The sequence below is a fragment of the Quercus suber genome, unplaced genomic scaffold (genome assembly GCF_002906115.3).
Source record: "Quercus suber isolate HL8 unplaced genomic scaffold, Cork oak 2.0 scaffold_225, whole genome shotgun sequence".
Taxonomy (NCBI): Eukaryota; Viridiplantae; Streptophyta; class Magnoliopsida; order Fagales; family Fagaceae; genus Quercus; species Quercus suber.
In genome coordinates this window covers 86,560-104,055 of record NW_027069683.1, presented here as the reverse complement: position 1 = coordinate 104,055, position 17,496 = coordinate 86,560, and the positions used below count along the sequence as shown (strand labels likewise).

Here is a 17,496-nt window from a genome sequence, read left to right as displayed (position 1 = left end):
TCTCTTGTTCATTGATTGTGCCCATTGGTTGACATCCCCTAGGCAACTTTGCTTTTTTTTTCTTTTTTTTATAACACCTATAGGCAACTTTACGATAAACCAATCATAGCAGCCCTATATTATTTAATACGCCCAAATTTATAATCCAATTCCTTACTACACCCCTGTTGCTGACCCAGGGCGTGCTTGCTTGGCTTGGTTTGATATATTCCCCAACATTTTTTGTCTATATCAGTTGAAAATCAATTAGTTTTGCTCCTGTTTCTAAGTTGCCAATAATTAACTGGTCTAGTTGTAGTCCAGACTTAGCTTTCAAGTTGAGTTCCGAGTGTGCCGGGATGCATACTTTCTTATCAAGTTAGGACAATCTTTTTCTTTTGTATATAGGGAGGCTAATTCTCCTGCCCTGCCCTTTGGGCCAAATGGGCAGCTCTGATAAATTGGACAATCTTTCTGGTTTACTTATAGGGTCTTTCTAGCTTGTTGGCTCAGGTGATTAACAGAGATGGTGACAAGCTCTAACCTTTTTTGTGTTCTTTTTGTTTTTGTTTAATAAAATGGTTATTTAGCACCCAAAAAAAAAATTATAAGAATGAATTAGGAACAACATATCAACAATGTAAAGACTCAGTTGTGTCCAGTACATTAATACACTGGACACATTGAGATATTGAGATACAGACTGTCCAGTCCGTATCTCAACGTATTCGATAAAACTTATGCATTCTTAATGCATTGGCATTATTATTTGTCCTATAATCGCCACATCCCAACCTTTCCAATTCAACTTATGCGTTCATAATGCATCGGCATTATTTTATTGTCTTATAATCTTTTTAAAAAGTCAAACCGGAAGCAGATCAGTTAGATAAATAGCCTGAACTGAAGCCTCCATAAAATCCACCTTCTCATTTTCTAGTGAGGCACCAACTCAAAGCTAAAAAAAAAAAAAGAACACCCAACCTACGGCTACACTCTCTGCCTCACATAGAGATTAGAGAGTGGACAATCGATGGAAAAGATAGAACACACAACCATAACCACAAATGGCATTAACATGCACGTCGCGTCAATAGGGACAGGTCCAGTGATTCTCTTCCTCCATGGCTTCCCTGAACTTTGGTACTCATGGCGCCACCAGCTTCTCTCCCTCTCTTCCCATGGCTACCGTTGCATTGCCCCTGACCTCCGTGGATATGGTGACACTGATGCTCCGCCCTCCGCCGCCTCCTACACCGTGTTTCACATCGTCGGTGACCTTGTTGGCCTTATTGACCATCTGGGTATCGACCAGGTCTTCTTGGTTGGCCATGACTGGGGAGCTATAGTAGCCTGGAATTTCTGCTTGTTCAGGCCTGACCGAATCAAAGCACTGGTCAACATGAGTGTGGTGTGGTTTCCTAGGAACCCAACGATACATCCTGTGGATGGATTTAGGGCTGTGTTTGGTGATGATTACTACGTTTGCAGGTTTCAGGTAATTCACTTGTTATTCTCTCATTGATGCAGCAGTTACTTTGTCCAAGTGGACGAGGGGATTGAAGGATTTCTCTTCCTCATTTTGGGAAATCTTAGATCTGTAGTGAATGAGAAGGGTGGAGGAAGGTATTTTGGTTTGAACTTTGAACTGTTTGTTGCAGAGAGAGCGACAAAGTAGAGAGAGAGAGAGAGACGAATGAAAGGTGATAAGGAATTGTCAAATTGGATTCTGATGGAGTGGGAGTTGGACAATAGTGGCTGGAAGAGTAGGAAATGGCTGGGAGAAGTGATCTTAAGTGGGATGGGTCCCTTTTTTTTTTTCTTTTTTTCTTTTTTTTCTTTTCCTTTTTTTGGTAGAACATTTTTTTTTAAGAGAGTCTAGTATGTGTGATGCTTCTTTAGAGTTTTAACAATATTTGTAAACAAACATAGCAGATTGCTTTTAATATTTAAATAATATTCATTATATAAGTTGTGCTTAAAATTATTAACATTAATAAAATTATAAAAAATTATTAACATTATCAAAGTTAAATATACACAACTAATTGACAACACATTATATTTTTATAATTTAAAAATTATTAATTAAATTATATATGACATCATCAATTCAACACCGATCGGATTATAAAATTGGTAACCACTTTCTTTACTGATTATTTGATCGTACCGGTTTTTTAATTTGTGTATAAAATACACTTTTTGCATCCTAAAAATCTTGACTTTTTTTTTTTATATTTACTGTACTTAATAAAAATTGTCAAAACTCTCTTAAAAAATTGGTTTAATATCGATTTAATCTTAATCATCACACTAGAAAATTGATATACTGTCTGAGAATATTGGTTAATTGAATTTTTTTTTTCTTTTTGACTTTTTGGTTAATTGTTTAATAAATTCATCATTTTGACATTCTCTAAGAGATTAAAATTTTGAGACAATTGGTAATTTATCTCAAAATTAGAATTGAATTGTGTATTTTCTCACGTAATTATCTTTATTTTTTTGTCTTTAAATTCTATTAAAAGTATACTAATCATAAGTCATTGCCATGATTCTAAGAGATTTTTTTTTTTTTTTCAATTTTCTATATGTAACCCATCTTGATTCTTACATGAAGTTATTTAATTCTCTCCTGCAGGAACCTGGAGAGGCCGAAAAGGATTTTGCTAGCATAGATACTGCACTACTATTTAAGAATCTTCTTTCAAATAACGATCCAAGTCCTCCTTGCATTGCTAAAGAAACTGGATTAAGTGGTCTACTTAAAACTCCAGAGACCTTGCCCTCTTGGTTGTCAGAAGAAAATATTAACTATTATGCCAACATATTTAACAAGACAGGCTTCACTGGAGGATTGAATTATTATCGAGCTATAAAGCTGTATGTTTCATGCTTCTTTTTTATTTGATTTTGAAAGCAGTATATTATGTACAATATATATGGGTAGTATATAAGTCACATGAGTAAGACTTTTTATCTCCACTGACTTTTGAACAAAACCAAAAAAATTTCTGGGCAACAATTTTGATATTGAGATTAGCATCTACGAGAGAATCTATTTGCTTGAAACAATAAAAACATTAACAATTTTCTCTTCTTGTAGATCCTGGGAGCTCACAGGACCATGGACCGGACTGCAGATCAAAGTGCCTGTAAAGTTCATTGTGGGCGACCTGGACCTCACGTATAGCATCCCAGGTGTAAAGGAATATATTCACAGTGGTGGTTTCAAGAAATTGGTGCCAAATTTGCAAGATGCAGTTGTAATTGAAGGAGCAGCTCACTTTATCAATCAAGAAAGGCCAGAGGAGGTCAATGCACACATCCATGAATTTATCAAGAAGTTCTAATTGTCATTGGCCATATTATTTAGCACGCTAAATTCTTGTATGTATCTGTGTGCAACTGATACTTCACCCTGCTTAGGCGTGCTAATTATGTGTCTGATTGATATTAGTCTTCTTAAGTTTGGGCCACGTCATGTGCTTCTGTTTACTTGTGGCTTGAAAATTAAATAAGCATGTAATATTGCAGTCAATAACATCTTCTACACATGGTGAGATCTATGTTTCATGTGATGTAAGGCACATAAACAGATTTAATAAAAGAATGCAATTAAATATCTTTATCTCGAATACCAACATTAAGCTTTGCGTTTTTTAGGCTAAATTCAGAACAAAAGCTCTGGCATTAGTTTTTGATTAGTAGTAATGTAATCTTGAGATCTTTAAGTAATATAAGTAGTCCACATGTAGTTGCATTTAGTTTTAAATAAATCATGTTACTTGTTAAAATAATATGATCATGTGCCATTTTTAGCAAGCAATGTCTTCACATAATATGATCACGTGCTGTTTTTAGGCTAAATTCAAAACAAAAGCTCTAGCATTAGTTTTTTGATTATCAGTAATGTAATCTTGAGATCTTAAGGTAATATAAGCAGTCTACTTGTATCTATATGTAGTTTTAAATGTAATTTGTTAAAATAATATGATCACATTCTATTAAAATAATCCCTGTTTGATTTGAGAGTGAGCCATATCCCATCACTCATCATCATATAAATCATTTTTTTAACTTGAAAACCCCCAAGGCTCATCTCTGTTTGGCTCATAAATCCAATAGAGTTTTCTTTCTAAAAACTCAAATATTTTCACTTTATGTAGGAACCATGGACTGACTGAGTTTAGAGTCTCTTCTTCTCCTTTCACTTCTTTTTCTTTAATCTTTCAAACTCTCTCTCTATAGCCGAACTACTACTTCTCATTTCTTTGCTCTTTCCCTAATCTCTCAAACTCTCTCTCTCTCTCTCTCTAGCCAGACCCAAGAAACTCCTTCAAAGCTTCATTCATGGCCAACCACCAAGGTTAGCCGCCCCCTCTCCTCACCGGCCACTACAATTTGACTGGGCCTCTCCCTCTCTTTGTGTTTTCTCATCAAACCTCATCGAAGTTCCAACCCACGGCTGGCCTTTTGTGTTTTGTCTTTTTTTGGTTGGTTTCAAAGGATTTGGATTTGGTGCACAACCCAGTTGAGCTCCCCCTTCGATCTGATCTGAGTCTCTTTGGATTCAACTATTTAATCTAGGTGTCCTTGGATTATCTCTCTCCCTGAATTGATTCTTATTCTGATTTTGTTTGTAAAAATCAAATAACCCCAAAATCGAAAAACCCATAAACATTGTTTCCTTGTTGAATATATAATCTTATAAACATTATTTGTGGGTAGCGAATTTGTAAAGCGCATGTGGTAGTGATAGTTGATGTTGGATTCTTTTGTTCGTGTTTGCTATGATCTTTTTTAGAGTTTGTAAATTGAAATTTTGTATTTGAATGCCATTTTTTGTTGTGTGATTAATGTAAAAACTTTTGTTATTCATGTACTAGGTTTGTTGAATTCATGTACTAGAGGGTATGGAGAGATAAGAGTGGCAATTTTTACCTGTATTCATGAACTCACCTATTACTAACGACCCATTTGATTATTTAATTAGATGAGTCTAAATGGATAAACCCACTAATACCCACTAAATCCATCTAAAATTTAAATAAATAACATAAAATCTAAATTTTTAGAAAATGACCAAAATACTCTTAAAACCTAATAAATGACCAAAATACTCCCAAAATCCAAAAAATTACCAAAATACCTCCAAAACCCAAAAAATGACCAAAATACCCCAAAAACCTAAAAAAAATTATCAAAATATCCCAAAAACCTAAAGAAAATGACCAAAATACCCCGAAAACCCAACAAATGACCAAAATACTCCCAAAACCTAAAAAAGAACAAAATATCCCCAAAATTTAAAAATTACCAACATACCCCAAAAACCCAAAAATGACCAAAATATCCCAAAAACCTAAAAATTACCAAAAAAAGACCAAAATACCCCCGAAACCTAAAAATGACCAAAATACCCCCAAAACCTAAAAATTACCAAAATACCCCCAAAACCCAACAAATGACCAAAATACCTCCAAAGCCTAAAAATTACCAAAATATCCCAAAAACCTAAAAATGACAAAAAAAAATGATCAAAATACCCCCGAAACCTAAAAATGACCAAAATACTCTCAAAACCCAAAAAATGACCAAAATACCCCTGAAACCCAAAAAATTACCAAAATACCTCTAAAACCTATAAAATGACTAAAATACCTCCGAAACCCAAAAAATAACCAAAATACCTCTGAAACATATAAAATGACTAAAATACCCTCGAAACTTGAAAAAAATTACCAAATTACCCCGTAACCTAAAAAACGAATAAAGTACATCTGAAACCCATAAAATTACCAAAATACCCCCTAAATTTAAAAAATGACTGAAATATCTTGAAACCTAAAAAAGGACTAAAATACCCCCCCTGAAATTTAAAAAATGACCAAAATACCCCAAAAACCTAAAAAAATGGCCGAAATTCACTCGAAGCCTAAGAATTACCAAAATACACCCTAAACCTAAAAATTTACCAAAATCCCCCCTAAACCTAAAAAATAACTGAAATACCCCTAAAACCTAAAAAATTACCAAAATACCCTAAAACCTAAAAAATGATCGAAATACCTCAAGACCTAAAAAATGACTAAAATAATGCCAAAACCTAAAACAATGACCAAAATACCCCAAAAACCTTTAAAAAAAAATGATCAAATACCCCCAAAACCTAACAATTACCAAAATACTCCCTAAACCAAAAAAATGATCGAAATACCTCCAAAACCTAAAAAATAATTGAAATACCCCCGAAACCTAAAAAAATTACCAAAATACCTTGAAACCTAAAAAATTATCAAAATACCCCCAAAACCTAAAAAAAGACCAAAATAACCCCAAAACCTTAAAAAAATGATCAATAAAAACCCCTGAAACCCAAATTATGTCCAAAATACCGCTAAACATGTAAGATGACCAAAATACACCAGAAACATCTAAAATTACCAAAATAGAGGTTTAGGGTATTTTGGATGTTTCAAGGATATTTTTGACAAATTAAAAGTTCTAAGAGTCTTTCAATCATTTTATAGGTTTCGAGGGAATTTCAGTAATTTTTTAGGTTTCGAGGGAATTTTGATAATTTTTTAGGTTTTGGAGTTATTTTGATCATCTTTTAGATTCTAAGGGTATTTTAGTCATTTTTTAGGTTACGAGGGATTTATGTCATCTTTTAGTTTTAGGGTTATTTCAATAATTTTTAAATTTTTTGGTTATTTCGGTAAATTTCTAGGGTTCAGAAGTATTTTGGTAATTTTTAGGTTTTGGGGTATTTTGGTAATTTTTTAGGTTTTGGGAGGTATTTTTGGTCATTTTTAGGTTTTGAGGGTATTTTGGTCATTTCTTGGGTTTCGGGGGTATTTTGATTTTTTTTTTCATTCTTGGATTTCGCGGATATTTTAGTCATTTTTTGGATTTCGGGGGTATTTTGGTCATTTTTTGAGTTTCGGGGGTATTTTGGTCATTCTTGGGTTTCGAAGGTATTTTGGTCATTTTTTGGGTTTCGAGGGTATTTTGGTCATTTTTTAGGTTTCGGGGGTATTTTGGTCATTTTTGGGTTTAGGGGGTATTTTGGTCATTTTTGGATTTCGGGGGGTATTTTGGTCATTTTTAGGTTTCGGAGGTATTTTGGTCATTTTTTAGATTTCGGGAGTATTTTGGTCATTTTTGGGTTTTGAGGTTATTTTGGTCATTTGTTAGGTTTTGAAAGTATTTTGGTCATTTTTAGGTTTCGGGGCTATTTTGGTCATTTTTTGGGGTTCGGGAGTATTTTGGTTATTTTTTGAGTTTTTGGAGTACTTTGGTCATTTTTGAGTTTTGGAAGTATTTTGGTCATTTTTTGGGTTTTGAGACTATTTTGGTCATTTTTTTAGGTTTTGGGGGTATTTTGGTCTTTTTATTGTTTTTATGGGATATTTTGGTAACTTTAGAGATTTTAGAGGTATTTTGGTCATTTTAGTGGGTTTTAAGCACATATGGTGATTTTAGAGATATTGGGGGTATTTTGGTCATTTTCGAGGTTTCATGGGTATTTTGCGCATTTTAGAGATTTTGAGATAATTTTGGATGTTCAAGGGTATATTGGTAATTTTGGAAGTGTAGAGGTATTTGTATCATTTTAGGTATTTAAGGGTATTTTGGTAATTTTGGAGGTCAAGAGGGTATTCAAGTAGTTTTAAAGGTATTTGAGCCATATTAGGTTAAATGGGTGGGTTACTAATTAAATAGGTTAGATTGGTAATGGGTAATTTAATTTATATATAAACGGGTCATAAATAGATAAATAGGTAATTACACACCCAATCCATTTATGACCCAACCCGCCCATTTGGCACCCCCAAAGAGAGGAAAGGAATGGCTTGGGAAGAGGGTTGGGAAGAGAAGAGGAAGAAAATAAAAGGTGGGTCATGAATGACGATGAGGACTGGTATGGATTAAGAGAGAGCCGTTGGGGGAGTAAAGTGGCAGGCACATTGACCGTGGGCCCCAATTGATGAGTGGAATTACAAAAATGTCACCATAACCATTTTCATAACTCAAAAACACCATTTTTTTTTTTTTTTTCATTTTCACTCACTCATAACTCATTTTGGTGAGTTTTGAGTAATGGAAATAAAAATTAAAAACAAATCCAAACAAGTTACTTTGCTGTCAAGGGTGTGCTTAGGCACGCACACGTTTGAAGTAGGACAATATGAGCTACTGATTTCTAGTTATCTAGAAACGCCATTTTCAGGTCTCAAGTCTCAATCATTTGTGATTATAAGGGCTCATTTGGATTGAGAGGAGAGAAAGAGAGTAGAGTAGAGTTAGTTAAAAATAAGATAATTTAAGGTCAATTCTATTTCAGTTAAAAATAAGATAATTTAAGGTCAGTTCTATTTCCCTCTACTCCCCCCTTAAACAGACCAAGGAATAACAAAGATATATCTCATTGGGCCATTATGGGATGCTTTGTAATCACTACCCCTCTACTTCCCCCTTAAACAGACCAAGGAATAACAAAGATATATCTCATTGGGCCATTATGGGATGCTTTGTAATCACTACCAACATCAGCAAGAAGCCAACAAACCAAACACATCAAAATGTCAGCTGTTTCGTTTATATCCCAAAGCACCTGTTAACCTAAAAGAATATAAATAGATAACACCAAGATAGATCACAATGGCTGTTTCAGTCTCCCAGTCCATGTCTTTTACAAAGAGATGCTTACATCCATAACTAACAAAGCAACAATCAAATACCTCGAAAGCTCTACAGTTTCATATATTTATCAAAATACACTTGTTGACCTAGTACTGTTTAAAAAGATACCTCCGGCCCTAGGAAAAGAAACTGTTTCTAAGGGAGAACTGAAATGGGCTATTCTTAATTTAAAGAAAAGTGTTTACCAGAGTCCACTCAATTATTTAAGGCAACATCAGCTCCACAGACCAAATAATTCCAAAATTGTGTTTGATTGCATGACTAGTAGATAATTTAGAATAATCTCAGATTAAAACTATTCAAGAATCATGTTTTAGAACCACTATACTTAAAAAGTACCCAACAAAAATTTCAAATCCAAATGATTTTAATTCTAAATAGAAAAGATATCCATATGAAAAAAGGGAAAGGCGAAAGAAAACTCGAGAGATAACTGATCCATAGAGAGGATGAAAAAGACATAAAAAGGGAACCACAATTGCAACACCAGTTGAACAGATTTGGTAAGTAAAATTGTGTTTACGCATGTGTTTAACAACTCAAACTCTGAAGCCCTTGCTGTTCCTTTTTCCTCTAGCCCTCTCAAATTTCCTTCCTTTAGCACGTACATAGGGTTTTGTGTGGCTGTGTGGCACACCAGGAGCAGGTCCAAAGTGCTTCACAGCTTCACGCTTCTTATGACCTCTAAGGAGAACCTGCATCATATTACATTGATCATTTTCCAAACCATTATTTTCACATAACCAAAAAGGAAATGTAGCCATTGATTTGAAAAGGATGAAATCAGTGAATGTAAGCCATAAGATTGGATAAATTTTGATAAGCATATCCATTATATATTTATATTTGTTTAAGATTATGCTAATTAAGTTCTATGAACTTCCATTAGAACCCACCCAACTTTTCATCCAAAAAGACAAGTTCACAAATTTTTTACAGACCCATCATGTCCTCCAACGATCCTTTTTCTTTCAGCTTAAACTAGCCAAACCATACAACAAGCACAAAAATATAAGTATACTCGAAATATTTTTCAGCATTCAACTGCAGATCAGAGATGTTTAGAATTGTCAACAAAAAAGAGATCCCTGTGCAGCCCCATTTCATACAATAAGATTATCGTTTCAATTCAGATTTAACGTTTTAACATTATTAAACTTTCCCAGCAATCCTATGCATGGGCAAATGAGTCAATAGGGATCTATTCAGCCCCGACACAAATTCTAGAAACCAAAACCAAATGGGACCATCCAGCTGTCATATATATAGAAGAACAAGAAATTGTATTCTACGGAAAATTGCATCTTTCAAGTTACAAATGAAAAAATAACTAAATAACTGCATCTTTCATGTTCCTGTCCAAAACTTCCTCAAAAGTGCAAACAACCCAATACAAAGTTATTAAACACCATAAACATTTGACATCAACCCTAGAACTACAAAGGGACAACAAAATTTAAGGAGGACCTACAGAAATTACACGTGAAACAGGTGAAAGGTAGATTCTTCAGCTAAGATGCATAGATACGAGACACAACGACACAAAAACTTGAAAAATTAGGACAAGACACAGTGATGGGGAAACGACATTACGACAATCAATTAATTAATATATATTTAGGTTTATTTTAAGTTTTCAAAAGAAATAACTACCAAAATCTTTAAAACCTAAATAAATCCAATGGAAAATTTTCAAAATAAATAAAAATACAAATATTTTCCCTCCCAACACTAAGGACACACATGTCAAACACAGACACATGAAACAAGTGACAGGTAGATTCTTCAGCTAAGATGCATGAACACAAGACATGATGACACATAAAAATTTGAAAAATTAGGACGTGACACAGTGGTAGGGAAACGACAATCAATTAATTAATATATATTTAGGTTTATTTTAAGTTTTCAAAAGAAATAACCAACAAAATCTTTAAAACATAACTAAATCTAAAGGAAAATTTTCAAAATAATTAAAAATAAAAATATTTTTCCTCCCAACACACTAAGGACACGCATGTAGGATGTCAAACACAGGCAAGACAGGGGTTTGGAGTGCTTGTGCTTTTTAGTTCTTCAATAAAGGAATCTGCAGAACCTGCAAACATCCCCGAAAATCAGAAATGTGAAGATACAATACTCCCTTTGGAACTTACCAATATTGAAGGAATCTTGATATAGGCAGCATGGGAATATCCAAGGACAAGCCATATACACATGAATAAATAAGAAATGCTGCAAACATTTCTGGAACTACGATACAAATTAGTTGGTTTAATGGTTTCTTTTAAGGTAGCTTACTGTAAATGACAGAGGTTATCAGCGATGAGCAGCATTACTGCTAGAGAAGCACCAGGGTGCATATAAGGTGTTCAAATAAAGAAAATTACAATAATGCCCTCGCTAATCTGGTCTTTTTTTTTTTTTAATAGAGCTCACTGTTCTTTTTACTTGTTTAGTTTTAAATAGTCTCATCTCTAGTACATTGCTTGTGCCCCATGGACCACATCCACTAGGCAACTTTACAATAAACCAACCACAAAAACTTTGTGTTTAAGGCATCAAGGGCTTTAACAGCTTCAAACGAAACATCAAGAAACAAGCCATTTCTTAATAGCTGAGAATTAGAATCTTCTAAATCTTTTCTTATTATAACACATAGACTAGTGCAAAAGTTTCAACAATCAACAGCATAAATCACACAGCAGTTTAAAAAAAATGAACTGAAGTAATCACTAAGTAAAGTCGATACAACTCCAACAGGCACTATAAATTATATAAACCAAAACAAAGATTGCTGGTTCCATTTTCTAATCTCTAATAAACCACATTCCAACCATCCATGCTGACAGCTTATTAATCTACTTGCATTTTTTATCTCACAAAAATATCAACATCATGGAACTTTTGACAAAAAAAAAACCAATGAAATCCAATTATCAACTACCAACAAAGCACAGACAGCAAAACTAGTTAAGATGGCACAACAATAAATCCCAAACCGCATACCGTGTTCTGGCCAAGAGGAGCTCTTAGAGCCAGCTGATCAAATGTCAAGCATTCTCCTCCGGCCTTCTCGATCCTAGCTCTTGCAGTCTCTGTGAACCTCAGGGCTGTAACCTTCACTGCTGGGACCTCATACACCCTAATGTCATCGGTCACGGTCCCAACAACCACAGCAATCTTACCCTCCTATAAACCAAACCAAACCAAACCAAACCAAAAACCCATAAAAATCCCAAACGCAGAAACAATTCCAATCAACACAACACTAAATTTTACATCACAAAAACGCAAACCCAGTTCAGTCCTCATTCAAATACAGCAAAATTGAAAACCAATTAAGAGAGTCTCCTCGGTTTTTCTTAGCAACCAAACAGAACCTATAAAAAGGTTACCTTGCCCTCCATGTAACGAATCAACTTGGAGAGAGATAGAGGTGGCTTGTTGACCTTGCTCATGAAAAGCCTCTTCAGTATCACCGCATTGAATTTACTCCCGGTCCTCCGCACCAGAAAACGGTACAGCTGATCACAGATCCACCGTACACGTGTCAACCACACATCAAATCCTCCATAACCACAAACATACATACATATATAGAAATACAGAGAGAGAGAGAGAGAGAGAGAGGAGAGTGGACCTTCACGAGGAGCTTGAGGTAAATATCATTTGATTTGGGGGCAGTCCTGATCTTCTTCTTCCTCTTACCACCGGCGACCAAATCGATACCCTGAAAAACACAGAAGAAACGTGAAAATGAGTAAAGGAAGAAAATGGTGATATGTGTTTTGTGAAGAGATACGAACCATGGCTGGAGATGAGGGTTTTGGTGCTGAAGCTCGGCGCGACTGACCAAAAATGTGAAGGGAGTTTGCTTTTTAGAGAGGGAGCTAGGGTTTTGGTTCTTCAAAAGAGAGGTTTCTATGTGCTCAGGTCCATGATGGAGTCTGATCTTTAGCCGTACACGTGGTTTAATTTGTGGACTGATTTGAAGGATCAGGATCTTGTGCTCGATTTGAAGTAGTAGTGTTTGTCAGTGAGGTTTTCCTTATCCCTAACCTGGGGTAGTAACTCCACACAGTGAATAAAATTCCTTTTTTTTTTTTTTTTTTTGAGAATCCACACACACAGTGAATAAAATTTTAAAATGAAGAATATATTTTTTTATTATGCTTAATTAATGTATAAAAAATAAAACTAACATTTACTCAATGTTAACAAAAATATAAATAAAAATTATTGTTCTTCAATATGATTTAAACCAATCCCCTTACATTCTTTTGAAAAACCAAGTTGATTGTGTATTAAATTTAACAACAATTTCTCTTTTATTGTATGATAGGGATAAACCCCAACGTAGACGGATCCAATCAACAGAGTTAGTCATAGGTGACGGTGTTGCCACAAGAAACAATCTAGATAGCCTAACAGTCAAAGAATTGGTAGAAGGAATTATGTCTCAGATAGAAGGGCAAAGACAGGAGGATTCTTTGAAGTAGACGGACTAAAGTAGGACGGATGGATTTTTTGTAGTGGATGGATTCCAATAAGACAGACAAACACAATGGAGACGAGCAGTAAAGCCACGTGGCACCCACATGGCCTAAGTGGTCTCCAAGAAACCTCATATGAAAATGTCTTGCATCTCATGCTCAGAATCTCTACAAGGAAAAAATCACACGATATATGAGCACTGATCTTCTCTACAAGGAAATACCTTCTCCATCAAGAAATGGGGGTCAGTTTCTATACCACTATAAAACCACAAATCCCTCACAAATCAAGGTATGCGTAATTTTCTCAGCTCTAACATTCTAGTTGTAGAAATTCTCTCTAACTTAACCTTCGGAGGGTATTTGGCCGATACCACACTAGTACTCTCTGCAAGGTCTTCTTTGTTTCTGTTTCACAGGTTCTGTCTAGAGCACATGAAGATTGCGCAGCTCACTGATGATTTTTGGCATCATTATTGTATAAAGTCAATTAATCTTTTTGAAAATAATGATTCATTTTATTATGAAACCAAATTTTGACAATATTCATGATTGAAATTTGTTCATTGCTATAAACATTTTACGATATTTGTTTAATCTCATCTTGGCACAAAATTGTAAATTTACTTCCCAAGGGAAAAAATGTAATTTGAATCATAGATTTTTTTTATTAATTTTGATCAAATCAATCTAGAGAATTTAACAATCAAAACAATGTCATGGCCCAATTAGATTGTCCGATCAAAAGATATCACAAAATTAAGTTTTGATAGCTAGACTTGAATGTTTAAATGTTAATGAATAATTGTTAAATAAAACAATAATTTGAATTTAATATTGAAATAAATAACTTCGGGCTATCAAACAATAAAATCATGAGATCTCTCTCAAATCAGGTCATTTACAACTCAAACTTTTTTTTTTTTTTTTTTTGGTTGAGAATCCACATCACAAACTTTTATTAACTGTGGCTATGAAAATCAGCCTAAAGTACATCTGCAATCTCCGGTGGTACATCTTCCATCCAGACTTGTAATGAAGAAAAAGAAATTGCTCGCCTCACAAGCAAGTGAGCTACAGTATTACAATGTCTCCTTACATGAGAATAAGAAATAATGGAGAACTGAGAGGCTAAGTACTGTATATCATTGACAATGTGACCAAATTGTGAAAGGCTGTGAGAATTTGATTTTAGAGCGTTCATGAGGATCAGTGAATCACCCTCCAAAACTCCTTTATTGAGGCCATTTTCCAAAGCCAACACTATTGCATGCCTTGCTGCCAACACCTTAACTTCTATGGCTGTCTTAGGCAAGGGGATTCGCTGCTCCAAGGACACCATCACCTGCCCCTCGTTGCCTCATATTACCACCCCTATTCCGACCTGATTCTCTCCCTTGAAAAGTGCCCCATCAAAGTTAATTTGGTACTGTTGGTGTGCTGGGGCTGCCACTGAGTTGGAGGTCTTCCAATGAGTACCACATCTGCATTAGTATGCAGCAAAAAGTCTCTTAACTTGCTACAAGTTTGCTACACAAGATTTAGGAGAGTTCGCAACCTTTCCCCACCCTCATGTCATTTCTTCTCTTCCATACAACCCACACTACCATAGCAAACAGGTCTGGGTCCTTACTCTCTACCAAAATACATCCCATGAGGTCAATAAAACTCGTCGTTTGCCGTAGGCTGTGTTGATTCCATGCTTGTACTAGGAGCCAAATTTCTTCTAATTTCGGGCAGAGATAAAGGGCATGGAAAGTGTCTTCATGTTGCATTTGACAATGATCACAGTAGTCCTCGCTAAGAACCTTTCGTCTAACAAAGTTTTGCTTTGTGGGGAGGGAGTTTTTTGAAGCTCGCCAAATTAAATTCTTCACTTTGCTTGGTACATCAAGCCTTCATATCCCTTTCCACAGTGGCTTGAGCATCAGAGGTTCGGACTATCCCGGTTGTTGGTTTTGGTACTCTGTCTGCAGGAACCGATATCCCATCTTGATCATGTAAGCACCATTAGCACTATGAGGCCAAATTCATTGGGTTGCTCAATAAGGCAAAGGGGAATGCTTTTCACCATCTCTGCCTCAAAGTCCAGCAATGTTTCATCTATTAATTCCATCCTCCAGCATCTTCTATTTTCATCTATCAAACTATTGACTTTAGCTTCAACCAGCCCACCTACCTGTGGAGATAAAAGCAGTGGTGAATGTTTTTAGGGCAGCACCTATCCCCCCAAATATAAACTGACTTCTCATCTCCAATTCTCTAAATAGCTCCATGCTTAATCACATCTCTCCCCTTTATAATGCTCTTCCATGCATATGATGCTAAGCTTGGACAAGTGGCTTCCATTATCAAACAATGTGGTTAAAAAACTCGCTTTAAAAATCTAGTAAAACAATGTGGACTTACCATGTAGGAGTCGCCAAGTTTGTTTAGCGAGCAATGCATCATTGAAGCGTGACAAATCCTTGAAACCCATCCCTCCTTGCTCCTTTGGCTTACATAGTTCTTCCCACCTTCCCAATGCACCTTTTGACTATCTCCCTGTTGCCCCCAAAAGAATCTTCGAATGAAAGCTTCAATGTCATGGCAAAGAGTAACTAGTAGTTTGAAATATGACATACTGTATGTAGGTAGTGCTTGAGCCACTACTTTAACTAAAATTTATCTCCCCGCTTGTGATAGGAGTTTGCCTTCCCACCCTTGAAGCTTTTTCCACACTCTTTGCTTGATATTTTCAAAGTTGTCCTTCTTTTTTCACCCTATGAAACTTGGTAATCCCAAATACTTCTCGTATTGTTTGACCACAGGTACTCCAAGGGTCTCTTGAATTGAAGATTGCATTTGTTGGGAAGTCGACTTACTAAAAAATAGAGTTGTTTTATCTCTATTTATTTGTTGCTTGGATGCTCGTTCACAAGTGGCTAAGATCTCCAAAAGCTTTTCACACTCATTTATTTTTTCCCTGCAAAAAATAAGGCTGTCATTATGCAAAAAGAAGGTGTGTTAGTTTTGGAGCACTTCGACAAATAATAACACCCCTTATGTCTCCATTCTCCTCCGTTTTTTCTCAATAATCCATGGAAGCCTTCCGTGCATAATAAGAATAAGTATGGAGACAAAGGATCTCCTTAGCACAGCCCCCTCATGGGTGTGATGTGACCATATGGCTCCGCATTAATCAAGATAGAATAAGTAGTTTTGGAAATACATTGCATCATTAGATTTATCCAAGTGTCTCCAAAGCCCATCTTCTTCATCAGTTTCTCCATATACAGCCACTCCACTCTATCATACGCCTTACTCATGTCTAATTTAAGTGTCATATACCACATCTCCCCTAAACTATGGTTTCTAATACAGTGGAGGGTTTCGAAAGCCACCATAATATTATCAGAAATCAACCTGTCCTTCACAAAAGCACTTTGTTGTTCCGACACTAAGTGGGGTAGAACTTTCTTCAACCTGTTAGCCAACACTTTTGAAAAGATTCTATATAATACATTGCTAAGACTAATAGGATGATATTGTGAAATATATTCAGGATTATTAACTTTAGGGCTCAAAGTTATATATGAATGACACAAAGATGGAGGGAGATTACCCGAATTTCAGAAATATAGAATCTCATCAACCACATTGCTACCCACCAAGGACCAATAATGTTGGTAAAAAATGGGTGGCATTCCATCCGGTCTGGGTGATTTCAAAGGAGCCATCTGCTTAAAGGCAGTCTCTACTTCATCTGCTTTAAATTCAGCCAACAAATCATTGTTCATGTCGGCTGTTACAACTTGAGGTACTTGTGCCAAAATCTCATCAAAGTTATCCAGCCTTTAGGAAGTGAAAAGAGCTTGATAAAACTCTAGAACAATGTCCTCCACTCGACTAGGATTAGTGCACCATTGGCCATTATTATTAAACAGCCCCTTAATATAATTTTTCCTCCTTCTCTATGAAGCTTTGCTATGAAAAAACCTCGTATTCCTATCCCTATCTTTCAGCCACTGCATCTTTGCTCGCTGCCCCCACATCTGTGCTTCTTTATTGAGGAGTTTGTTTATTTCTTTCTCCAATTTTTTCATCAAAGTCACCGACCCCCCCACTGCATGCTAGTCTCTCGACCTGGGCAAGTTTTTTTCTTTTTTGTTCTAGCTCTCTTCTCACATTTTGGAAACATGTCTTGTTCCACTTGGTCAATCTTTTTCCATAGTTGTCAATTTTTTTTATCACTTTCTCACCCCTCGAATTAACCCCTACCTGCTGCCATTCCGCTTTAATTGTTGCCCTACACCTCGATTCACTCGTC

The 17,496-nt window shown here is 35.6% G+C and overlaps 2 protein-coding genes across 2 annotated transcripts; one reads left to right on the top strand and one right to left on the bottom strand.

Annotated features, from left to right (window-relative positions):
- The first annotated feature begins 945 nt into the window (after positions 1-945).
- LOC112028812 (uncharacterized) lies at positions 946-3,607 on the top strand. Its single transcript, XM_024061505.2, has 3 exons — positions 946-1,477; positions 2,624-2,865; positions 3,089-3,607. Exons 1-3 carry the CDS (start codon positions 1,013-1,015, stop codon positions 3,333-3,335), a joined length of 954 nt encoding a protein of 317 aa, XP_023917273.1. The 5' UTR covers positions 946-1,012; the 3' UTR covers positions 3,336-3,607.
- Positions 3,608-9,040: 5,433 nt separating this feature from the next.
- LOC112028786 (large ribosomal subunit protein eL18y) lies at positions 9,041-12,616 on the bottom strand. The gene is made up of 5 exons (XM_024061477.2): positions 12,501-12,616; positions 12,335-12,424; positions 12,090-12,218; positions 11,701-11,883; positions 9,041-9,386 (listed from the first exon to the last, which is right to left on the bottom strand). The coding sequence occupies exons 1-5, from the start codon at positions 12,501-12,503 to the stop codon at positions 9,231-9,233; spliced, it is 561 nt and encodes a 186-aa protein (XP_023917245.1). The 5' UTR covers positions 12,504-12,616; the 3' UTR covers positions 9,041-9,230.
- Positions 12,617-17,496: the final 4,880 nt, after the last annotated feature.